The sequence below is a fragment of the Rhinolophus sinicus genome, linkage group LG03 (assembly GCF_036562045.2).
Source record: "Rhinolophus sinicus isolate RSC01 linkage group LG03, ASM3656204v1, whole genome shotgun sequence".
In the NCBI taxonomy this organism is placed as follows: Eukaryota; Metazoa; Chordata; class Mammalia; order Chiroptera; family Rhinolophidae; genus Rhinolophus; species Rhinolophus sinicus.
This window is the reverse complement of record NC_133753.1, coordinates 157,854,448-157,882,320: the sequence shown is the minus strand read 5'-3', so window position 1 is coordinate 157,882,320 and position 27,873 is coordinate 157,854,448. Positions and strand designations below refer to the sequence as shown.

The 27,873-nt window shown below is 34.5% G+C and overlaps 1 protein-coding gene across 1 annotated transcript; it reads right to left on the bottom strand.

Annotated features, from left to right (window-relative positions):
• Positions 1-213: 213 nt before the first annotated feature.
• TRIM23 (tripartite motif containing 23) lies at positions 214-27,873 on the bottom strand. Its single transcript, XM_019743889.2, has 11 exons — positions 27,695-27,873; positions 22,630-22,792; positions 19,045-19,166; positions 16,932-17,210; positions 16,186-16,368; positions 13,742-13,957; positions 11,947-12,081; positions 6,251-6,380; positions 5,605-5,715; positions 4,261-4,385; positions 214-2,397 (listed from the first exon to the last, which is right to left on the bottom strand). Exons 1-11 carry the CDS (start codon positions 27,773-27,775, stop codon positions 2,218-2,220), a joined length of 1,725 nt encoding a protein of 574 aa, XP_019599448.1. The 5' UTR covers positions 27,776-27,873; the 3' UTR covers positions 214-2,217.

Here is a 27,873-nt window from a genome sequence, read left to right as displayed (position 1 = left end):
CATTTAAACATGACTTACATTGAAAATACAGAATAAATTATTTCTAAATCTTAAACTACATCTCAAATTTGACATGTGAGTCCCTATCCTATTTTATTTTATAGTTTCTCTAACCACAGCACAAATAAGACTTTGAATTGGCTACTAGCACTACTACAAGATAGATGGTTCAAGAAAAAGAATTTTTAGAATAATGATAGGACTTCTTTAAAATTATTTTAACATTTTATTGCTGTCTGTGCTGGTCATATGTATAATGCAAATAGTGGCTTCTGGTGATTATAATGCATTCCAGAATTATAGACCAGGGCTATACACTTGAAAAACCTGCTTTATATAAATCATACAGTAATATTTAGGCTTAATACAGAAATTCAGAGCTAGGAAGCAAATCCTAATAGAGTATATTTAAAATGTCTCTCTCATTCTTAAATTTGATGTTTCCCAGAGGGAACTAGCACAATCATAATTAGTGAAAGAATACAACCACAAATAATAGTAAGAGCCTGAGAAAAAATATTTCTTAAAAAAAAAATCACAAACACTATTATATACATTACAATTAGGTCTAAGCACAACTAATAATACGCTAAAAATGTGAATTACAAAGTTTAACAAAATTGGTGAAATAAACAATAATTTACAAGGAAAGTAAGTTTACATGTTAGTGTTAGACCTAGTAGAGAAAACAGTTCAAGGGCTCACAGGCAAATGTAACACCATTTTTATTTTTCACAGTTATTGCAATCAGTGAAATATTAAATAATTTAATTCACAAGTAGTACTTATACTCACAAACTATACTTGTAACAGCATGACCTTTTACTTGAAAAATAAAGGGACGACATAATTATATATACTTATTTACACATTGCCCATACCACTGGACCTTTTTTTTAATGCTTTGTTTTCTAAAAGTTTTGTTGTTTTTAAACAAAAATACATTTGAAGAGACTCAATCAACACAGTACCACCTGAACATCACATCTTGTCATCACACATCAAAGTCCACATAGTAGCTAAACTACGATTTAGGATTCAACTTCATCCTAAAATATAAAAAGTATTTAAAAAAATCCATAAAACCCAATCTAGCTATGTTTAAATATAATAAATTGTACTGCCATAATAAGGAAGTATCCTTTAAAAATGAAAAACAGTAAAGAGCACAAAAATTTTCAACTTTTACAACACTGCATAATAAATGTGATGTAAACTTTTTGAACATTTATTTTCCTTCCTTAGACATGTTATTTCTCTTAAATAACTTTTCAAGGCCTTGTCATAAAGAGCCTTCATGTTTTATTGTCAAGGTAAATGCACTTATTTGGGTAAAGCATTTTATAGTAATTGATGTAGTAAGCATTCTCCACTGTTTAAATGACTTCTCTTAAAGGTAGTTTTCTACTTTGATCTCTCTCTTATGTAAAACCAACCCCGGTTCTATGTGTGACTTACTACATTTCACATACAGTCATTCTCACTAAGGATGCAATATTATTTTTAAAAGAAACACTACTAACTACTTTAAGTATGTTGAAAAAGTAGAAGGACCAATTTAGAGCTCTGTAGGAAATAATACATCCAGATTCAGTCCTGGAAATGGGTCTTTCATAAGTGAAGAATAACTAGAACATAACTGACTTTCACAGTTTTACTAATTGTTCTTCAGTTTAGTACAAATCTGACGATCAGGCCTAGTTAGATAATATTTCATTCTGACTCACTGGGTTTTATACAAAAAGCTTTAGGAGAAAGTTTTAATAAAACACTGTATAAAATTAATTTTCTATAGCTTATAGTCTTAGCATTAAAGGTATTCTGTTATACTAAAGATAAAAGTAATTCCATTACCCGAAGTTGCAGTTCGTGGATTCTATTTCATTAAGTAACTGCCGTTTTTGCTACTAAATACTGCCAAAATTCAGTGATAAAGCAAGTTAAAGAAACAGTTATGCTTCACTTGCTTCACACAGAGGTTCCATTAGGCACTCAGTTGTCTGTAAGAATAAACCTTCCGTTACGCTTTCTCTATAACTACTTCCCAATATATGGGTCACATATAATCTGGAAAACTTAAATAACAAATGTACATTTCTTTTAAAATGTGTACTCAAATCCTAAATTAACTATCTTTAAGATGTAGAATTCCATACAACACATTATGTGCAAAATAACTCTTAACCACAAAACTTGAAACAACTGCTGCATTAAAGATCAAGCGACATCCAATACTCCCGCAGCCACAAGTTGGCGTGAGAGCCAGTCCAATCCTTCGTACAGTCCCATACCACTGCGAGCGTCGCAGCCCTGGATATACCAGCTACGGCCACAGCACAGTTTATGAAGACTGAGAAGTTCAGTGATTTCTTCTACTGACAGAGCTCCAGCAACATCCTGAAAGATATATACACATTAGAATTTTTTTTATCAGTCCATCAATATTTTTCTAATTATTACTATTTATATACAATTCTGTTGGTACCATTCTAGCAGAAGCCTAAAGTTAAAAACCTAGATTCACCTTTTTCAGTTATCTGAGATTAAGAATAGGAAAAAATTTAGTTTTGGTTAAATAATTTACTTATTTATAATATTTAAAATTACTAAGAATAGCCTTACAATGAAATCAATAAAGGCCATGCAACCTGAATGATACTGCCGGAGTCATTATAAGGCATCAATTTAAAAGAAAAATTAACATGTATATCATGAAAAGTGACTTATATGTAGGGTTTATATAATGAAGAGTTTATTAAACTATTCCAAACACCCCTACTTCCCAGAAGCAACCACCAGTAATAATCTCATATTTTTCCAGATAATTTCTTGGAGATAGGTGTCTTTCCATTATCAGGACAAACAGACTTTCCACATTAGTTTTAACATCTGAATTGTGTAGGTGCAACATAATTTCTTCATCAGTTCTATACTATGTAGATTGAAGTTGGGTGCTTATGTGCTATTACATACATACACGTACATACAGAGGGTGCAAAAAAAGTATATACATTTTAAGAAAGGACGGAACTATTAAAATTGCAATACTCAATATATACCGATAACAAAAGATGACTACAAGTCATGTTTGACTTCTGCAATTACAAGAGGTGCTCAAAGTGGTTACCATCAGCATCCAGACACTTCTGATTAAGGCGAACACTGTTTGGTAGACTTCTGTGGCGAGCGTGTAAACGGATCCAACAACACAGCAGGAGCAGCAGGACTTGTTGCTATGCGAGGCCTCCCGCATCTTCCTTTGTGCTCATCACACACAGCACCATGTGTCTCAGACTTATCACAAATGCATGCAATTGTTAGGCCTGTTGGAGGTTCTGTCACATATGCCTCCATTGTCATTGTACTTCCACAATGTTCTAGAATATCAAATACCATTTCATAATGGTCTTGCGCTCCTCGAACGACAACTGTGCTTCCACCATTTTCTTTGACTATCCTGCCTGTCACATGGTGATGCTAGCATTCATTTGATTAATGCCATCTTTTGAGCGAACATCATACTACATATCGCTAGAGTAATTCAACTCAACTTTGAAAAGTAATACATAGATAACATCTCTTAAAATGTGTATACATTTTTTTGGCACCCCCATTATATGTGTGTATGTGTGTGTGTGTGTGTATATATATGTATATATATACATACACACACATACACATAGCTATGTGTATAGATAGATATAGGTGTGTGTGTGTGTGTGTTTATATATATATAAAATCTCTGGCTACAATATTCTCTTTCACATACTGACTCAAAGTCTTATTGGTACTTTCAACTTATCATAATTTCAACTCTAATCCTACTTTTCACATATCATCCAAGATGCCACCTTTAGAACTACTCTCTTCATTTCCCATACCATTTTGTTAATATTATTGAAGTTATTTACCAATTTTTTGTATTAGATTCTCATATAGATTCACTTACACATTTACTCATATACATGTTATGTTGGTGCAAAAGTAATTGCGGTTTTTGCAATTATTTTTAACCTTTTAAACCACAGTTACTTTTGCACCAACCTAATACATGGGAGTTTCTGGTGAACATCAACTACTTTGTTTCTTTTTGTATACTCCAAGGTACGAAGCACAGCACTCTCCACATAGATTGCACGCAAGACAGCAGAAACTTCATTAATATCTACTAATTATTTCCCTTGAAATCATTCCAACTACCTTATGATGCGAAATGCACAAAACTACTAAAATAAGTATTCTGAAATACAGATGGGTTACCTGTTTGTTAGCAAAAATCAGGAGCAAAGCATCTCGGAGTTCCTTTTCCGTTAACAACTTTGCAAGTTCACTGTGTGCTTCACTCACTCTGTCTCTATGACTGCTATCCACAACAAATACAACAGCTACCAAAAAACGATAAAAATATTCAGTTAGTCACCTGTTAGTTTCAGTAAATGGACCAAATATTTTAATGCTCTCATTACTACATTATGGATAGTCTACCATGACTATTTTCACAGAAAGGCTGCTCATTCTTATAGGAGCACCTAGCAATCATTAATGGTATGACCTCAAATAGTTCACGTACTTTTCAGCTTTCATTTCCCCATCTACAACAGTATCTGTAACACTTGCTCTACCAAACATAAGTTGTGTATATCGATATTTTAATTAATGAAAATGTACTTCTTGTGATCTACCTACTGATGCTACTTGTTCTTTGATTACTTCTTTTACCAAAAGATAGTCCTTTAAAAATAAATAAATCACCATCTTGATCTCTTCAAAGCACTCTCTTTAGGTGCCTAGGACAGCACTTTCCACATAGACTGTACTCAAAACACACAGCAGAAATATCATAAATATCTATTGAATTAATACTCTTCTAAAATTTTTCCAGCTACTTTATGGTAGCTAAACATCCACAGACTTTCAACCATTCCTCATGATCATAATGCCATTTTTTTGTGCCATTAATCATTAGCTCATACTAAACATCAAAAGTCCTAAAATAAAAACAATTATCTAGTCTCTCTTCTAAGTGGAAAGTAGGATGACAAATGGAACAGGTGGCAATAAATATAAGCTTCATTTTGGGGTATAGGAGGCAAAAGTGTATAATGGGTGCCAAATGTTAATAAATGCTAGATGGAATATATGTGATGTAAAACAATTTGGTCAAAAACAAACCACTGTAGGTTCTTCCGCAGATAACAATGATAAATGGAAATGGAGCTATTGAGATATTATAATGGGATAAATGTTGAACTGAAATGAGCAGAACCATATACCACAAATTGTACAATACTCCACCATGTTGCCAGTGATCAGATTCACATAAACACTAATAATGAACTGTTAAGAGCAGAAAGAGGTAAGTACTGTTAACGGCCCACATATATAAGCTAGGTATTGTTTTTATGCTGTAATTATGGTACCCAAGTATATATCCCAGTCTTTCTACATTCATTTTTTTTAATTATGTGTGGCTGGCCACCAATATTTAAAGGTATAATCAGTGTTTAATCAAAGCTTAAATGTCACCATTACTAATTAAATCAATATACTGAAAACTAGCATCCTAAAAATCTGAAAAATTAAGATGTCATTTTTGCCTCTTACCTTGGGTATTGAGGTAATAATGTTTCCACAATGGTCTTAATTTGTGTTTTCCACCTACATCCCAAATAGTGAACTTTAGATTTTTATATTCTACAGTTTCCACATTAAAACCTATTGTAAAAAAAAAAAGTTACTTTAATACTGAACTTATATTTACAGTGAATGACACACCAAACACAAGGCAACCTCTTGTTTATATTATAGTTGTCACTTACAAATTATCTTCATACAGCAGTATCTACTGCTGCCCAAACAACTCCATTCCTAATAAACCGACACAGGGAGACTATAGCTTCATCAGCTGTTAGCCGTCTAAATTTCTACCAGGGTCCATAGGACCTGGAAACCCAGGTACCTGCCAACTCTGCACTACCGCTACCCCCTCTCCCTTAACCCTCAGCCAGGGTCACCAATTTATTCCTTCCAATTGTCTCACCAATACTCTTTTCCTTACTATCCCACAATCCTCATTTCAACCCCACAGCCACTGAATCTGTCATTTTTCCTCAATCGTTGGTGTCTCAGAGCCAGAAAAAAGCCCATCTCCATCCCAAACTGGCATAAAACAAGACCCGAAGAACTCAGCTGTAAGCTAGGTTTTGTCCATAAAATGCCTATTAAGGTAAAGAGCAATACTCATACTTACCAATTGTTGGAATAGGCTGCATAAACTCATCCTGTTTTAACTTAAACAAAATCGTAGTTTTTCCAGCACCGTCTAATCCTAATGTAACAACTCGAATTTCCATTTTTGGTCCAATGTGAACTCTATTGTCCTATAATTTAAAAACAACAAAACAAAAAAACTTTTAATTTTGATACGGAGTTAGAAAGCCTTAGTATTTACACTTTTTAAAAAATAAAATGTCTCGGTTAATTATTGCCTTCTCTCCTACTCATTCCTCAACCAACTGAAATCTGAGTTGTAGTCCCTAAAATACCCTGAATCTGATCTTCTCAGAGAAAACAATCACTTAGTATTGTTAAATCCCTTAGTAAAATGGACAATTTTTTTATATACAAGTAAATAAAAAATAATACACCCACTTAATTTCCCCAGGTTTTCTAGCTCAATTGAATCTTCTTTAAATAAGGTCTTTATGTTGTGCTAAATATATTAATAAGTATATTAATTAAAAATGAAAATTGCTGCTCTCTTCCCAGAAATATCCGATTAACGATTTCATGTGTATCTCTGCACTTTGCTATGCACACACTGGTTAACATATACAAACAAAACAAATATACTGTTTTAAAAAATTAAATGAAAAACCATACACATTGCAACTACCGTGTTTCCCCGAAAATAAGACCTAGCCGGACCATCAGCTCTCGTGCATCTTTTGGAGCAAAAATTTGTATAAGACCCGGTCTTATATTAAAATAATTAAAATAAGACCGGGTCGTATATAGTATAATATATAATGTAATTAATATAATACCTGGTCTTATATTAATTTTTGCTCCAAAAGACGCATTAGAGCTGATGGTCTGGCTAGGTCTTATTTTCAGGGAAACATAGTAACTTTTATACTCAACAGTATATTATGGAATCCTTGCATTTCAAAACATAACGACCTACCTTTTTCTTTTAATTGTTTCATTATAGTCCATAAACCACAATTTAACCAATCTCCAATTGACAGATGTTAGGTTATCTCTCATTGTTTTATATTACAAATAATGAACATACTTACAATAAACATACTTGTATATATTACTAGCTGCATGACCTCTATACTTCACTTCCCACATCTATAAAATGAGGATAAAAATAGTACCAAACTTACACGATTTTTGCAAGTATTAATTTTTAACAATACATATAAAAGTCCTTACAACAGCTCCTGGCATATAATAACTGCTATATAAGTGTCATCAATTATCATTTTGCCTCCTTGTTTTAGCACTTTTTTCTTGGCTTTTATGATACAAAAGTTTCCTGGTTTTCATTCTACCTTTTTAGACGCTCTCTCTCATTTTCCTTTTATCTACCTCTTTAATGTTGGTATTTTTGAGAATCTATATGAGGCCTGCTTCTCATTCTGTATATTCTCATTTACTCCATGTGCTTCAACTACCATCTGTATCTTCAGTAGAGTCCTGACCCTCAGAAAAAATATGTGGACCTGAATACCTTTGAGAGAACTCTAGAGACAAGTTGAGAAGCTACAGCAACCCGGACACCATAAAAGTAGGAAGGGATTCCACCAAAATGGGTAGGAAAATTCACAGAATTTTGCACACACATTTTAGCCCCTGCCCCAACCTGGCACAGCCAGGAGGAAAGCTCCCATACCGCATTTCTTCCTAGGGATGAAACAAAAGAATGGACTAAGCGTCCGATGTTCTGGCTTCTCTGGGGTCTGCCATAGAGACTGGTTTCTGTCTTACCTGACTTGGACCTCTTAGGGACCAGTGGCATAATTTGAAAGTCACTGGAAAGAGGCAAGAACATGGCACATTGGAGCTGCAGTTGTGCAGGGAGACACCATGGGGAACAAGAGATTGCTAGTTTCTGAGAAAATGTAGGGGCAAGCAGCTTAGAGAATTTGAGAGAAATAAAAGCACACACACAAACCCAGAGAAAATATACCCCAGAAAAGATCTGAGAAGTCCTAGAGTCTCTAGCTATGCTGATCTGTGAAGGTCTTCCCAGTTAACGAAGAAGCCAGTTAATAGATTGGGAGAAGTGGATGTTTTTTCAAATGCCCAAGTCTCAGCAAAATATCACAAGGCATACAAAGAAACAGGAAAATATGACCCAACCAAAAGAACAAAATAAAATTCCAAAAACTGACCCTGAAAAAATTCAGGTATGAGCTGCTGGACAAAGAATTTAAAACACCAGTCATAGAGATGCTCAATAAGCCAAAAGAAACACAGACAAGTTAACAAAATCAGGAAACAAAGAATAGGCAAAATGAGAACATCAACAAAGAGATAGAACTTTAAAAAAAAGAACTGAAATTCTGGAGCTAAAAATATAACTGCACTGTAAAAGTTCAGTAGAGTTTCAACAGTAGACTTCATCAGGCAGAAGAGAGAATAAGCGAATTTGAAGGCAAATCATTTGAACTCATCAAGTTAGAAGAGAAAAAAGAAAAAAGAGTGAAGAAAAATGAAGAGAGCCTAAGGGACTTATGGGACACTAGCAAGCCCACTAATGTACACATTATGAGAATCCCAGAAGAATAGAAAGAAAGGGGCAGAGAGAGCTTACCTGAAGAAATAATGGCTGAAAACTTCCCAATCTGAGGAGAGAAATGGACATAAAAATTCTAACTCAACACACTCCAACTAGGATAAACCCAAAAAGATCTACATTGAGACACATTATAATCAAACTGTCAAAAGACAAAGACAAAGGGAGAATCTAAAAGCAGCAAGAGAAAAGTGACTCATCACATACAAGGGAGCTTCCTTAAGATTATCAGCCAATTTCTCCACCGAATCTTTGCAGACCAGAAAGGAGTGGGAGGATCTTTTCAAAGTGCTGAAAGAAAAAGAAGCTGTCAACTGAGAACTCTACGTATGACAAATGTGTCCTTCAAAAATGAAGAAAAAAATGGCTTTCCCAGAAAAACGAGCTGAGAGAATAATTACCATTAGACCTGCTCTTCAAGAAATACCAAAGTCCTTCAAATTGAAACCAAAGGATGCTAGACAGGAACACAAAGATATATAAAATAATAAAATGGTAAGGGTCAATACATGAACAAATAGTAACCTGTATTATTGTAATTTTGGTGCATAAATTTAATTTTTATAGAATTGAAATAAAACTATTTTTAAAACTACAAGTCTCTGTTAATAGGTATAAAACAGATAAATACGTAATTTGTGACATCAGTAACAAAATGCAGGGGGTAGAGTAGGGTTTTTGCTATGCAACTGAAGTGTTGTCGATTTAAAATAGAATGTTATAATTAAAATGTATTATGTATTTACAATGTTAAACACAAAAAAAAAAATCCATAGAATATACACATAAAGAAATGAGAAGGGACTCAAACCGTGTCATTACAAAACAATAAAACACAAAAGAAGGCAGTCAGAGGAGAAAGGAGAAACAAAAACAGCTATAAGATATACAGAAAACAATTAACAAAATGGCAATAGTACATCCTTACCTATTAATAATTACTTTAATTATAAATAGACTTAACTCCCTTATCAAAAGACAAAGTTTAACTAAATGGAAAAAAAAATAAACAAGATCCAACAATATGCTCTCTACAAGAGAGTCATTTTATATCTAATGACACACATAGGCTCAAAGTAAAAGGATGAAAAAAAGATACTCCATGCAAATCATACCAAGAAGAGAGCAGAAATGGCGATCTTAACATCAGACAAAATAATTTTTAAGTTAGAACCATTATAAGAGAGAAGGTCATTAGAGTGATAAAAAGGTAAATTTACAAAGAAGACATAACAAGTATAAATAGTTGGATTATAAATATATGGATTAAAGTCCTAAACATGAGACATAAAACTATAAAACTCCTAAAAGAAAACAGAGGGGAAGCTTTGTAACATTGGATTTGGCAATAATTTCCTAGATGTGACACTAAAAGTACATTCAGCAAAAGCAAAAACAGACAAATGGGACTATACCAATCTTAAAAACTTTTGTGAATCAAAGGACAGTCAACAGAGTGAAGGAGCAACCTAAGGATTGGGAGAAAATATTTGCAATGGATTAATAATGGATTCATATCCAGAATATATAAGAAAATTCCTACGATTTGACAAAAAAAATCAAGTAATTCAATAATGCTGGGCTTATAATATGGTACAACCACTATGGAAAACAGTATGGCATTTCCTTAGAAAATTAAAAATAGAACTACCATATGATCCAGTAATCCCACTTCTGAATATATATCCAAAAGAATTGAAAGCAAGGTCTCAAAGAGATATTTGCACACTCATGTTCATAACAGCACTATTCACAATAGCCAAGAGGTGGGAGTAACCCTAATGTCCTTCGATGGATAAATGGATAAACAAAATGTGGTATATACGAACAATGGGATATTATTTAGTCTTAAAACTCAATGAAATTCTGTTACATGCTATGACATAGATGAACTTTGAGGACATCATGCTAAATGAAATAAGCCAGTCACACAAAGATAAACATTGTATGATTCCACTTACATGAGCTATTTAGGGTAGTCAAAAGCAAAGAAGCAGAAGGTAGAATAGTGGTTATCAGGAGCTGGTCAGGTGGTAGGAAATGGGAGTTACTGTTTATAAGGTATAGAGTTTCAGTTTGCAAGATGAAAAATTTCTGGAGACCTGTTTCATACAATTTGAATATACTTAACTATGCACTTAAAAATGGTTAAGATGGTAAATTTTATATTATGTGTTTTTTGCCACAATAAAAAAGTGGTACATCCTCACAATAAAGTATGTTGCAACTGTAACAAAGGAACAGAAAATGTCACTGTATACTTTGTTCTCCAGGACATACACTTAAGTGAAAAGGGCATAGTGCAGAAGTATGTAATGTATTCTACCTTTAAATGTAGGGAGTGTGCAAATAAATATATAAAAATATTTCTCCATAATTTTTTAAATGATAAATAAAACTAAGAAAAAATTATTAATCGGTTACTATGAGGGAGAAAAAAGGTAGAGGGGTCAGGGATTGAAGCTAAGTTGCTCTGAATGAACCTTGCGTTACAGATTTGACTCTGGATCATGTAAATGTTTCACATAATTACAAACCAACATTAAATTTAAAATAAAAAAGTCCCTAAAAATAGAAAGCAAAATGGAACACACGAATTTTTAAATTACGGGGGATCCACTTTAAAAGAGACCAAAATATATACAGGCCTTGTTTGGATTCTGCCTCAAAAAAGGAACTTAAAAAAAAATTTTTTTAACAATCTGGGAAATTTGAATACTAATTGGATGATGGACATTATTTGTTATTTAATATTTTAGTTGTGATAGTGGTATTTTGTTACTTTTTTTTAAAGAGTCTTTACCTTTTAGAAATATACACACATATATTTCATAGATGAAATGATATGGTGTTGGGATGAAATGTGTTGGTCTTCATTTCAAAATAACCTGGGAGACTGCAGATAGAAAGGGCTATGGGCAAAGGGGAGATGACATTAAAAGTTTTTAAGGGATAAAGTGGGTGATGGGTACAGGGAGATTCCTTGTACCACTCTTTATTTTCCACTAATAAAAGCTTATTGTTTTTTTTAAACCTATGATTCATGAATTCCTTGTCTTTTCAGGCTGATTATCATGGAATGTAAACAATTATAATCTGTCAGAAAACAAACCTAAAAATGAAGCATAGTACATTACCTTTGTAAAAGTCACAGGGATGCTGGCATCCAATTGAATGTGATCTGCAACCTCTGTAAACTGCTGTTGCTGTTTCTGCAATGTTTCCAGTAACCTTGTAATTTCTTGTTTTGCCAAGACAACTCTACAATCATCCTAGGAAAGAGAAGACAGTATTTCTTAGAAACATGTTAAAGAAATAAGGAAAAAAGAGGTATCATCAAAACTCAAGAAAAGCTCTTTTAACATTACAGTATTCAGAATTAAATGTAAATTTGACTAGGATAATTAATATATAATTTAAGAACATATCAACAAAAGAATGAATAAATAAACGGTGGTATATTCACAAATGCAACATAACATACCACTTATGAGAATGGGCCACAATTCGATGTGATAGGAATTTTACAAACATAATACAGAGTACAAGAAAAAATGACATGAAGAGTTCATACTGTATGATTCCATTTATATTAATTACCAAAATAGGCAAAAATAAAATATGCATTAGAATCAGGATAGTGGTTTATCTTTGAGGGGAAAGGCAGGTAGTTACCAGAAGGGAGCCTGAGGGGTTTTGGGGTGCTGGTAATGTCCTATTACTTGATCTGGGCACTGGTTATATAGTAATGTCCAGTCTGAAAATTCAGTCAGCTGAACACTTAAGAATACATTTCTATATGTATGTTGTACTTCTATAAAATGTTTTTAAAATAATTTAAGATATCCATGTATTGGTTTAAAAATTTTTTTTAAAAGACTACAGGTCAAACTGACAAGCCTCCCTCTCACTCTAGATCTTCAGGCCCTTTCCTCGAAAGTCAAGCACTTTCCAGTTTCTTAAATATTATTCCAGATATTCGATACATACGCCAATTTATTCTTCATAACACAGAGATCTCCCAACAATATGTAAGTTCCATGAGAGCAGTGGTGGTATTGGTTTTTGATCACTGTTGCATATGCTGCACATTAGTTGATAGCAATTCTATTGTTCCAGTTGCTCAGAACAAAAACCTTGAAGCCAGTCTTGCCTTCTCCTCCCTAACGCCCCACATACAATCTGTCAACAAAGTTTAGCTCTACAATGAATTGAAATCAACACAATTATTAGCAATATATCAGTAAAGATAAGATACACTGCAGCCTTACATTGCCCACTCATGAATGCAAATCCAAAACAGAAATGAGTAAGACTGACATTTTTGTTAGAAAAACCTTTATTTAAAAAGTACATTATCTGCAGACTGGGTAAAAATTGCTTATGATACCACAACCATCAGAAAACAGGTTTGCCGTGACATCAAAGTTAACAACCAACCACTGAACTAGAGCAGAGATAGGTACAGGTTGGAAGAGACAACTCCCCCTCCCACCGTCCACCCAAAAATAAAAAGAATAAGGAAGAGAGAGCTTCAAAGAATAGCAAATATTTGAACTAGCCTTTGAAGAAGGCTTTCCACTATCAGAAGAGGGAGATATAAGCCAACCAAGCAGAAACAATACTACATGCTTGGCAAAGAAGAGTAGAAGGGCTTGGCATGACTGGAGAATGACAAGAAGTTAGATTCTAGAACCAATGGTGTTATGGTTGGGAGGGCACATGAAGGAGAAGACACTGACAGGGCTGGTGGAGCAATTCAAGGTTAGAGGTTGTCCTAAGCTCAATGTCAATGTATAGTTACATATAATAATATACAAATATTTATTAATGTGACTTAAAACACATTAGTGTGTACCTCTGGTAATTATCTACTTAACCTGACAAATCCCCCTTCTTAAACTATGTCCTTCCTATGTTTAAACTACCTACCTGTTGTAAAGTCTTTTCACAATGGAGACAGGCTGTTGAAACCTGGGACAATAAAATAGTCATATCTTCTTGTTGTTGCCTGAGCCAAATCAGTTTTTCTCGAACATGAGCATCAACAACACTTAGAGCCATTTCTTCTTGACGACACAGAGTTTCATGCAGATCAGAAAAATAAGCTCGGACACATGACCGGGCATTCTCTGCAGTACCTGGTACCTAAGGAAATAAAAACAAGTTTTATCACCCCAATAAATTTAATTAAAAAAATAAGTTTTAAACAACTGTAACCATAAGACTGTGTATGTGAAATAATAAATATTTAAATATCATCTATATCCTTAAAAGTCCTCAAATTTGTATCTCCACACTGGATACTTCCCCTTAACCACAGCCTTTGGATATCACACTTTTTAAGCGGCATCTCAAGCAAAATGGAACACCTAATCTCCAGTCTCTCCCAAACCCAAACCTAGTTTCCTCCATCTCAATAAATGACAACTCCATCCTCCAGGTTGTTCAAGACAAAAAAATTGGAATCATCTTTAACACAACTCTTTCGTATCCCAAAACTCGTCCCTCAGCAAATTCTGTGGACTCCAGAATATATCCAGAATCTAATCATGCCTCAGCACCTCCACTTCTATCGACCTGATCCGAGCCACTACCCTTTCTCACCTGGTTATTCTAACAGTCTTCTAATTGGTCTCACTAGGTACCACCCCCTCTACAACGTATTCTCAATCCAGCAGCCAGACTGATCCTACTAAAATGGTAGGTCAGAAAGATAATTTTTCTTTTGCTCAAAACTCTTCAATGGTTTCCCATTCCTCTCAGAGTAAATGCCAGAGTCCTTTATATGGGGTGTTCAAGGACAGACTCCCTGCAAAAGGCACACCTGAGCAAAGAGCTGAAGGAGGTAAGAGAGGGAAGCACACAAATATCTTGAGGGAGAGCGTCCCTGGTGGAAAGAAGAGCAAGTGCCTACATAGGCCCCTTCTGACTTCAACTCTTGCTATGGCCCTCCTCAGTCATTCTACTCTAGCTACACTTGCCTCCTCAGTTTCTTAAGCACAGGAGGCACACTCCTACTTCAGGGCCTGTTTGCACTTGCATTTTTCTCTGCCTGGAATGCTCTTCTCCAAAATACTTGCATGGTTCCCTTTCGTATCTCCGTTAGGTCTTTGCTCAATCTCCCTTTCTCAGGAATCTGTCCTTGAATACTCCATATAAATGTGCACTCCCTGTTTCCCTTGTTTTTCTCCAAAGCACCTAAAATACTTCTGCCATAAAGATTTTACTTACTTATCGTCCCTCTCCTCACAGTAGAATGTCAAGTCTGCAAAAGCAGAGCTTTCTGACTTGTACAGTGGTGTCTCCTCAGCAAGAACAGTGCTAGAACAGTGTCCAGCAGTTGGTATGTGTCAATAATATTTGCCGAGGGAAGGAATAAAATATTTCCACTCTAGCACAATGTCCAACAGAACTTTCTGTGAAGATGGACATGTTCTATAGCTGTGCTGTCCAATACAGTCGCCACTAGCTTCAGGTACTTGAAGTGTACTTGAAATGTAGCTAGTGAAACTGAAGAACTAAATTTAAATTTTTGTATTTAATTTTTAAACAATTTCGACGTAAATAGCCACATGTGGCTAATGGCTACTGTTTTTTGATAGAGCAGTTCTAACATTATTCCTCAGTGACTTAGCTTTAAATTTGTTTGGTTACCAAAGAAAAACATTACATTTTGTCTGTCCCTGTATTTTATATTCCCATCTAAAAAGATTCCTTTCTCTATAATTCAATTTTAAAAAGCAACTACAATTACCACCATAGTTCCTTCCTTCTTCTCTTCACAGCCAATTTCTTAAAAGTTAAACACACTGCCTTCCCAACTCTCTAATTCACTGGAGGGGATCTCCCCTGCATTATTTCACAGGAATAATAATTCGACTTCTAAATTAAACTTATCAGCTTGGTCCCATTATCCCCTCCCAAAACTCTTCCTTCTCCATTAGTGCCCTGCTGGGCAAAGTAGAAACAGACATCAGGCCTGACCCTCCCAGTTAACTATCCATTTTAACAGATGCTTCCGAGTCTGGGACAACTCACTCCCCACCCCACTCTTCTCCCTGACTAAATCCCTTCTAATCTCAGTTTAGATATTACGTCTTCTGGGAAGTTTTACCTGATTCACCTAAATTACTGCCCCTCTATGCACTCCCAAGGCACCCTATACTGCTCCCACAAAATAAACAGTTACCATCCTTGAAACTGTCTCTCTTCCATGACGGATTATAAATTCCATGAAGACAGACACTTTTTAAAAGAATTATTTGCAGTGATTAGTGCAGTACTGGCACAGTTCAATTGCTCAATAAAGACTAGGAGGTTAAAGGTAATAAGGAAAAAGAGCAAAAAGGTAAAGAAGAAAGAAAAATCCATACATGCTCCGTGTGGGCCATGCCAATTCCATCTTCCACTATTTGTTCTCCTCCTTCAATGTGCTGAACGATTCTAACTAATTTTCTGGAATAATCTGATATTTCCTCTGTGAAGGTCCGTATGCAATGAGCCATATCTAAAATTGATGCTCGGATCTGGTTAGCTTCTGGTTCCAATACTGAATGCTACAAAATGCAACACAATTATAGAAAAGAATGCATAGTATTGATTGATGATATAAACAGCTATTTAAATCACTCCTATTAATAAAAAACAGCATCAGCCATAAGTGGTTTTTATAACACATTTACAAAAAAGAACAGCATACGAAATACTAATTTGCTTTCATGCAAAAACTGTTTATCCTGCAAAGAAATTATTTAAAATTTGGAAGTTCATTTATCAGTAAATAAGAACCCAAGAGACTCTGTCAAATTTTATCATAAGCAGTAGACATAAATATTGTAGACATAAATATTGTTAAAACAATACAGTTCATTTTGAAAACATGCACACAAAGAAGAGAACTTTGTTTCCTACTGGAAAGCTATTTTTCAGTAAAGAAAGAATCATGAGGCCTCTCTGTATTATTGTAATTCAGAAATTAAATCTCTCATTTCTTTTCAAGCTATCAAGCTCAACTTAACTCTTCTTCAATCCCTGCTTTTAGCATAAAGAACCAAGTCAGTGGAAACAAATGGTGGGCTGGTAACGTAGGTAGAGTCATCCAGTTTAATTCTATTCATACCTTGTGACCTTGGTGTTTTCCATATTCTTTGCAGACACAGCACATAAGTGGGCTAGTTTGACAGCCTTCTTCCAAGCAAACAAACTCAATGGCATGCACCTGATGCTGAGAGCACATGGTTTTCTCATGAGGTTTATCAGCTAGAGGCACTCGCCTGTGCTTGGCTAATGTCTTTGTAGAATGAGTAACTTGGGAACACTCTGAGCACAAGTGAGTTGCACACACAGTACAATACACAGAGGCAACGTGAGCTTCATCTTCATCGCAACGAATGATGCTCTGACAAACAAAAAATTCAGGTCTTAATACTGAACCCCAATCATTGTAACATAACGAATTTTGAAATACTAAAGCCCATAAGCTCTTTTTTTAACTAACCAGCCTTAATATCGGAAAATATACTAGTAATTAAGTACAAAGGTCATTTGCTATTCACCTGAGAAAGTATTCATTTCTACGGGTGAGAAACTATTCCCAAAATTGATTATCAATATATGCTGTGAATTTGAAGCCAAAAATAAAACTCTTCTCATAGATTCACAATCAGTACAAAGATATCTGCCATAAAATCCCCTCACTTTACACAAAGAAATTGAACAATAGAGGTTAGAGGTCTTCTTTAAAGACTGAAAAAGCTAATATTAAATACACACCCACTGCTTTAAATATTATTTGTCATGATGATGTATAGGAAGGAGAGAAGCACAAGTGCTATTTAGATAACCAGGCATATGCATCAGAATTAGCTGGGAAGCTTTTAAAAATACGGATTCCAAGACTTCAACCTGGCAAATACTTATTTCAGTAGGGTAAAGACTGAGCTTGTGCATTTTTTTCTAAAGCGCCACAGGTGAGTCCATTGCATGGTTGTGGTCGAAAGTCACTGATTTAATCAATTAAAAATAAATAAATAACCTGTTATATGTAAGCTTTTATATATTATTTATAATTTTCATGAATTACTAAACAGCATTTCAAGTTGGAAAGTTTTACATGTCAGATAATCAAGAATACTTTGGAAATTTTTGGTGAATATTAAAAGTCCATAATTGGAAAGGGAGAGATTTGGCATAAGTTTTTCCAGAAATAAAAATTAGAAAATACGTCAATGATGTCATTCACTATCACATGAAATAAAAAGGAACCCAAAGTTAACCAATTTTTGTTTGCAACAAGAGATGTGCACATATAAAATAAAAAATTCATGACTTCTATTTTCCAGACGTGGTAAATAATTTACAAGATCAACATTAGACAATATTCTAATGTCTTTTGAAATACAGGTAAGATATAGCATGTGAAAGAACTGAAAAAATCTCAGAAAACAATGCTTCAGTTTGAAATTCATTTCACTGACTCACTATACGTAAAGAAATCATGATCTAATAAAAGATAAATGGAAATCAATCTGGTATTTTTTCCGTGATATTAAACATATGGTTTTAAAGTTGATCACCAAAATCATTATTATTTACTACCTCTATTCTTATATCCAGAACAGTCTATGAGCTATACAGACAACTCTTTAAGTGTTAAAAATGTATTTTAACCTGTTAGCATACTTCTTTCTAATATTTATTGGATGTTTACCCCATCTGGATGAAGAGAATACACCTACAAATAATTTATCCTTCTCATGAAGATATTTACTAGTAGTAACTCCCTCAAGAGCCACTGGTATCTTTAAGGCATTTTACCTCTACACTAAATTGCCTCTTTCATGGAGTTCCTCTTTCTTTGTGCTTTATTGTTGATTGCTTTCACTTTTGCCTCCTCTGCTTTAATATAGCTTATGTATCCTTACGCTTCCATAATTTTCTTACTCTTTCACTTTACCCTTAGATAGAACTAACTATAATAAAGAGACAAGTTTATACACAAAACATAGTTTGGGTATAGTATTTTCGGAGAATTCAAGTTTCAGTTTTACTTCTGTTCTACTGGGAGCATTGTTGCTTTAAGAACTGTAATATAACGAAAAGTGTTTCTGGGGTCCTACCTGCTGGAGTAAGTGAGGTAATATTGTGCTTTCAATGGCAAGTATTTTAAATTAAATGTAGAAATTTATGCTTATAATAAATATTTCACCAATAAATATTTCATCAATCAATACCTCTCCAGATATCCCAATGGCTTCTTCTGCAGCACCATACTGACCAATATGTCCATTCTGCAGTCGTTCCAAAAGCTCCAATAAAGCAAAATTTTTTTTCAATCCCCAGACACCTGAATCTCCTAGAATATAAAAATAATTAGATCTAACAGAATGGAGTATTAATCATTCTACCTCAAACCTCAATAGTAATTTCTAAGTCATCCAGTTTAGTCATTAATAATGTCTAAATTTTAAAAATTCAAATTTTCCCCATTTTCTTTTATGCTAGAACAATTATCTTACTATTATTTAAAAAAAAAACAGAACTCTTCAGCATTCTCAGTAGAAACATACTTTAAAGTTCTATTATTTTTCTATCATTTAACTTTATAAATCCTATTTCGTCACTGACTTTTACTATATATTCTAAAACAAGTGCTTTGAAATACTTTTATAGCAACCTACAGTAAGAAATACAATTTACACTGTATTCATAGGATCATGTATCGTATATATAACTGAAACAAACAGTTCACACACTAATATTTACCCTTACAGTGTGCAACACACTGATGTTTTTAGTTCTATTTCATTTTTTAAAATATCTGTCACAACCAACTAAATTGATTTCATGACCACAAACAAGCTATGACTCATGTTTGAAAACCACTGTATGAAAGATATGCTTAACCTAAAATAACTCCATCTCTATCTAAACTGGAACTAAAACACTAAAGATAACATTTCCCCCCACCCCTCCTCTAACCTGAAACACTACAGCGGTCTGTAACTGTATGAACTCCTTCTCACACAAAAATACAGAGCCTCACACTAAAGCAAGACAACACCTTTCAGGTAGGTAAGACTCTAGGCACATTTGAATATGGAACGATGCTTCTTTCCCCAGAACTGACTGGAAAAGGCCAGATGAGTATGCATACGTGCATGCATGCATAGTCTCATTCTCATATTCTCTCTCTCTCTCTCTCTCTCTCACTGAGCCTATAAATAAAAGCAAGATCCTTCAGCATTAGAAGGAATATGTCCGTGATGGTGCACTTCTGTGCACAAATACCATCTGACACATAGCTGTCACCTAATACATATTCACTGAATGAATGAACGAATAAATAAATAAATAAAAGGATGATGAGGTCACCAGCTGCAAGGCTCCTCTTCCTCTTAGCCCCCTTTCCTTGTGTTTTTTTTTTTAAAAAAAGAAAAGAAACCACATCTTGTGGTTCTCCAAAAAATGTTCAAATTAGGGTAAATAACTTTAGCCTTCTATCTGACTTTTGTGACCTTCTTTCCCAAGTATTTTTATGCAGCCCACCCAGCATTTCTCCCTCAACTTTGCCACCCTATAAGGCGTTCTCATTGTTTTCAATTTTTACATGTATTCTGCAACAAGCTGAGTTGTATCTACTCTACTTATATAATGGCCAAGAAGTATACTAAGCAAGTCCTTTATTTAAAAATACTGTCGTGACAATTTTCCAAATATTGTCATTTTAATGAATATGTACACATAAACTCCTAGAAGTATCTATCTACTGCCTACTATATCCCTAATACTTCTGTAACTCTCAAAATAACTTTAAAATCTCAATGGCTTAAAACATTGAGATGTGCTTCTTGCTCATGTAACATCTCAGGGATTGGGGAAGATAAGGAAGGTTGTGTTCCCTACTGTCCCTGATCAGGGGCACAGGACACTGAGCCTCCAACCCCCTGGACCACCGCACCGCTGCAGGGAAAAGCAGTTACTGCAAACCGTGCTATGTATTTATTTAAATCAAAGACTCCTGAAACCTTAAAAAAACTACTTTTCCCTACCATACACCCCTTCTGAACAGCTTCTCTCTGGAAGTTAATACCTCAATTCTATTCATACGTCACTGGTGAAAAGGAAATTACACAGTCATACCTAACTCTAAGAGGACAGGGAAGTATAATTTTACCATGTGTACAGAAAAGAAGAACCAGAGACATTGCTGAATCGTACTGATAAATATTCTTCTTGGACTAGAAAAGAATTCTCATTCTGATTCTCTTACATTAACAGTAGATTTCTTCTCTAGGAGGAGGAATTACAAATGATTTTTTTCTTCTTTATACCTTTCTAGATTTTCAAATTTTCTGCAACGTATATATACATTATTTCTATAGTACAATTAAAAATAGATTTTAAAAAATAATGACATCAAACTATATCACGGCTCATTAACACATATTCCATAGACTAAAATCACAGTAAAAACCTAATCTACGAGGTATAGTAATTACTATCTATACCCAAGACAGAGTTATTGATTTGCTTTTCCTAATGTCAATACAATAGCAGTCATGTTTAATTTTAACCTAGGAGATGACTAACCATTGCCTGTCATAAATTTCTAGTTCAAACATTGAGGATGTTAACAAGCCATACTACGATACTTACGGAGAGGAGGGACAGTGCCCTTCAAAAAGGTAGAGAGGTCCAGCCTCTGTTTGCAAAACATTACCATTTCTAAAGTTTTCTATAAAGATGGTATGATATCTTACAGAATAAAAGGCCAAATAAAAGAATGTCAAAATACAGACATCTCCCCCTCACATCCCTATTATTTCTTGGCTAAGTAATTTCTTGGTTAAGTAAGTTAATGTCATCTGTAATAATGCTAATACTGTCCTATATTAGTTTTCTGGCAAATGACATACTACGGATTTATTTCAATCAAAGTCTACCAAAACCTTAAGAAACCTTATCTTCCCCTAGAAGAAAACATTTTACAATCATATTTTTTAGCATTTTAAAGCTCTCTAGTCTAAAAAAATCTGGTTATTCTTGCTTTCTTTTATTGGTGGATAAATTATTTTGAATGTGTTCCACCTGATATATAGTATGAATACATTAAAATAGCCTTAAAACAAATAGTGCTACTGACCTGAAAAACAATGACACCCTTAAACTATTTATTTTGGAGAATATTCTGTTATCAAAAAGAGTACACTTATAGAATTCATGTTTGTAAAATAACTGTTCAAATGTTAATAAATGTTATTATTTCCAAATCTGGTATCCCACCGTAATAACTCATTTTGAAATATATAAAGTGAAATTTCAGAAGTTTGCAAGGAACTGAAAAAAATCCACAAAAAACATTAAGCTTATTTTAAAAGAAAACAAGTCATTATCACAAGCTACAAATACTTCTGTTTCTGATACTAGTAAATAAAAACATGCCGACACTCAAATTACTTATATGTATTTCACTATTGGCCTATTCATTTATTAAAGGAACATTGTTTTGATGGATTAATGGCTTCAGGCAAATGAATTTTCTTATTTCTTTGAATAAAGTTGGCATGTTTTTCTCAGGTGTCTTAAAACTCTTCATATATAAGGAAGTACTGAATATAAACACCTCAGAAGATGAAATAAAACTACCACCTAAGAGTAAGCTAGTTTATAGTTACAAGACTACTGGCTTAATAGAAACTGAAACCTCCTTGGAATTATGTAATTTTAAAAATCAAGAAGAAAGAAATTGTTTTCTATGACATTTGTATTACATAAAAAATTCTAAATCTTAAATACATACATATATATTTTCCTACCTAAGTCTGTTACTTGTCGATCAAAAGGACAACGGATTGCTCTTCCATGAAGAGGCAGGCGAGTGAGGCAGTCATGACAGACCGTGTGGCCACAAAGAAGAAGGCGAGGGACTTTGTCTCCTTGCAAAGAAAAGACATCTTCACAAACTCCACACTCCAGCACCTAACATTTGAAAGGGAACATGTGCTCTTTGAATCAATCTTGTTAAATTACTTTATTCATCCATAAAAAACTGTCTAAGTTGTAAAACTTTAAATCACCATTTATCATTTCATCTGACAGACCATACCAAAATTAAACCAGAGTGAAATCTTGAAATGTTAAGTGCTGGGGACTAAGATAATGTAAATTAACATCATCTTTATCTTTCAAAAATTATGGCTTGATTCGTTATATTTGAATCTGTAACAATATATAATTCTAACAAAAATGGGTTCTTAAACAATATCTCTGCAATTACCTAACCTCCAAAAAATCAGCATTAATTTGGACACAGAATTTGAAATATGTGCTAGGATGGAAATTCACCCTTGTAAATTATAAAGGACTTGTTAAGAAGACTGTAAGTAATTTTGAAGTATCTTATACTATCCATTTACATCACTTATAATGTAAAGGCAAGAGAGCAATCATCTTAGACTTAAATTTCAATTTGTTGTTCTCAATTAATAAATATGCCACTGGGTTAGAGAATATTTTGTCTATCTAGCTCCAATCACAAGTATATGATTTTCCCAAGGCCATGAAGTCAGTCAAAAGAAAGCTGACAAGAATCAGCATATTCAAATTCCCAGGCCCATGAGTTTTTGTTTTATAATTGGCCAACAAACAGTATTTACATCAATGAAGGATTTTTGGTACTTTCATTTGTTAATATATCTGAAGTGTTTCATAATTTTAGTGTGTTTTTTTTAAAATATCTACAGTGAACTGTTTAATTGCATCACAAACTTCTATGCCTGCCACCTACCGTGTCTCTCGGAAAGTAAGCCTAGCCGAACAATCAGCTCTAATGTGTCTTTTGGAGCAAAAATTAATATAAAACCCAGTCTTATTTCACTATAATATAAGACCGAGTCTTATACCATAAAATAATATAACATAATATAATACAATTGGGTCTTATATTAATTTTTACTCCAAGACACATTAGAGTTGATTGTCCAGCTAGGTCTTACTTTCAGGGAAACACGGTATGTATGACCTGCTACAATCTGGTCTCTGTCCTATCGCTTCACTGCTACACCCTTTCAGGCTCTATTCTCAAACTCCATCAAATAGCTTGCTGTTTCCAGAACATGACAAACTGTTCTTGTGTCTTTCTTTATGCTAATGTTGAGGAAATAGCAAAATAGACATTTTTCTAGTGGATCCTTTTTTACATTAATAAACCAATAAATTCCTAAACACCATCTCTCTCCAGTCTACCCACAGCTCTGTCCAAATGAAATGACCACTAGCATCCCTTACCCCTCCCCCGCCCCCCCATGTATGATGAGTGTCTGTTTTAACATTCAAAATACTTGAATACCTTTACTGGCTTTCCAGCCTGTCTTTCCCTGTTAGACCCAAAAAGCCTCAGGAACAGGGTATTCCAAATACCAACACTATATGCTTATATAAATGAAATCCAACAAAATAAAAATTTAAAAACAGGAGTGGCTGGTTAGCTCAGTTGGTTAGAGCGTGGTGCTGATAACACCAAGGTTGCCAGTTTAATCCCCACATGGGCCACTGAGCTAGCCCTCCTCAAAAAAAAAAAAAAATTAAAAAGAGCCCAGCCAACCACTGTCCACAACAAATACACAAGATAAAAGAAAAAAGAAAGAAAAGAAAAAAAAAAAGAAAAGAAAAGAAACAAAGGAAGAAGAAAACCCAGAGTGGAAATCAGACTTAATCCATTAAAATTTTAATCTTAACTGCAATTATTTTGGACTTAAGTCTTTGAAACGCAAACATCTTTCACTGTAAATAAACAGATAATTCATAATTGGCTTACATCCCAGTATGATTCAAAAAAAGGAAACGAAAACAGCTCTTTAAATATATTGAAAGATGTTTGACCTCACTCAAAACACATTGAAATGCAATTAAAGCTACACTACGGTAGTATACTTTTTTTCAGATTATATCAAAAAGGTTGATAACACTTTGTGTTGGTGAAAGAATGGGTGAACAGATACTCTCATACATCGCTGGCTGCTGTGAAATGATTTATTGATATAGCCTCTCTGGAAGGCAATTTGCAATACCTATCAAAAATTTGAAAAACTCAACAATTCTACTTTCAGGAACTTATCCTACAAATATGTCACACATGTGTGAGAAGATCTGTATGTTATTCCTTACAACACCATTTGCCAAAGATTGGAAACAAAGTAAATATACATCAACACGAGACTGGAAAATGATTATGGCACATTCATATACTGCAAAACTATGTAGTCTAGTGAAGAAGAGTTAGGAAGTTTTTTATGTATACACACAGAATGATTTCAAATGAAAGCCAAGTGAAAAGGGAGCTAGAACATATTAACTTTTGTGTAAAGATGGGGAGAAAAAGGGAACATATATTTATGTATATATTGTTATACAGGCATACTATCTTCCTGGCAGGATACACAGGAAACTGATTATATTGGAAAAGTGGTTCCCTATGAGGAAGGGAAATAGCTGCAGAACAGCTACACACAAATTATATATATGATACACACACACACACACACACACACACACTCCAATTTATCCTATATTTTTTTAAAAGGCAGGAAAAAAGTTTCACCTAAATATCAAATTTTACTAAATACAGAAAACATATTCACCACAGAATTAGATATAAAATAAATGCAACATTTTATAAATGTTATCATTAATGTGACACCATAATAAATATTACTTGTTTATGACAATAAGCTCCAAAAAAACAAAAATTTACTTAGCTCATTCATATCTTGTATCGCTGATTTTATCATTACACAAGGTAAAATAACTTACTCATGTTGCTACTACAGGATTTTCCAAAAAGCACTAGTAAAATTCCACAGTCTGATTAGTAAGCCAAACACGGATCAAAAAATAAAGTTACTAGACTATTAGGAATTTTAGCTAACAATATAAGAAATTAAGTTCTAGATAGGAAAAAAGCTCTTAATTTAAAAAATTTCACCAATATGCCAACAAGGACTTCATTACATGTGCTTATTACATGTAAATCAAATTTAATAAACCAGACCATATTTTAAAAGGACTACAAAGGCTCACTATTCAAAAGAAACTCACAAAGACTTACTGTTCAAAAGAATTGTTCCTGATTCTTTTCTGAATGTAAATAACTTACTAATATCAGATTTTAATCTGTTTCCCTAAAGATAAAAGCCATGTCATTATCAACTTGTTCATTAAGTAAGATGCCGGTTCACATAATACTAGCATTAGTATACTTCAACCTTTACCTTCCAACTAATACTTCTTGCTTTCATCTATGAAAATGACAATGACATTTTTTTTTAATTTATGCCACCATACTTCTCACAAATTATAGCATGAGGCTGTTTCCCAAAAAGGGCTGTCCTTTGCACTGCTCATGCACATTTCACATGTAAAGATGAAAATGAACAAAGTGAGTCTCTAATATATCCAACTATGTGCTATAATAAATTGGAGTTACATCAAATTTTGGTATATTTTTGAGATTTTTAAGGCAAACAGGGTGACAAAAGTAGATACAGAAATATCTATTCTAATGACAACTTATTAGTTCAAGTTAATTCACAAAATAATCTTCAGGTATTCTCTACTTAGAAAAAACACAATTCAATAAATAAAATCTCAACCGAACAACATGGCTAATAATAAAAGGCTTCCTCCACCTCTCTGATATGCTGTGCATCTTCAGAATAATTTCATTAATATATAAAGGTCAGATGAATCAACACCACCAATATTGATAACATAGTTGTAAGCAGAAATGTAACATTTGTTATCATATACAACCAACATTAGGTGAAAAATCACAGGTGGCTATTATTCAAGATCTTAAAAGAACTTCAGATATTATCTGGGTTGGTTCTCAAACCTGGTTCCACATTGAAATCATTTCTGGAAGTGTAAAAAATATAGATGTCAACTTAATCAGAACTGGGGGAGGAGTGCATCAGTTTTTTGGGTTTTTTTTGTTTTGTTTTTAAGTTCTCAGTGGTTCTAATATGTAGCCAGGAACGAGAATTATCAACCTCTCAGATTACAAGTAATCCTGAAGGTTATTCTACAAACCGTTGTGATCAGTCCCCTCTTCCAGATTTTTCCATATATATAGTGGAAGGTTAAAACGAATTCCACGTATTCCAGTTGCTTTTTTAGTAAAGGCATCCTGGAGCACTTACACAGGGTAAAGTTTCAAACTTGAAGCATTGGGCAATTCACATACAGTAGCATAATGCCCAGCTATGCAGCTGTTGGAGGCTTCTCAAAAGTGTTGACAAACTACTACCAAGAGAGGAGGGGGCAGACCAACCCAATGATAGATGTCTGATTATAGAAGTAATGCAATAGTGAAAAGGAAACTTTAGAGCCAGTCAACAACCGTGCTCTGCCACACACCATGTTAACCCAAAACCTGAGTTTCCTCACCTGTAAACAGGAATAAACATCTACCTCGTAAGTAGATAATAACGAGTTAAAATAGCTAACACAGTACCAGGCGATAATAATGGCTCGATTTAATAGATTTTTTTAAAGCTAATTAATGCCTGTTGAGCTTAACTAAAAGCAGAAGACCAGGGGAAAGAACAACCCAGGTCACTCTCATTGGCCCATAAACTCCTTTTCACAAACGTCCCCCTACGTGATGCCAAGCAGTGGACCGGCATGAGCAGAAGACCAGGCCACCTCAGGCCTGCGGTGATAAAAGTCACAGAGGGGAGGGCGAGGTTTGCTAAGCCGAGAGGAGCCCAGAGGCCGCGCATCCTGCCCAAAGAAGCCAGGGCCGCGGCGCTGCAGCCAGATCTCCGGGATGAACCGAAAGAGTGGCCAATGGTGGAGAACAGAGCACGCAAGGTCCCTCACCTTCACCACGGCCGTCCCCCGGCTGCCCTGGCGGCCACTGTCTAGTCCCGTTCCAGGCTTGTTTACAACCAGGGCAGCCATCCTCAAAGGAGCGGCGCCGCAGAAGCAGCCGTCAGAGCCTTCAACTGAGGGGCGGGATAGAGCCACCTACCCACAGGCCTGGGCGCTCACCACTGGCG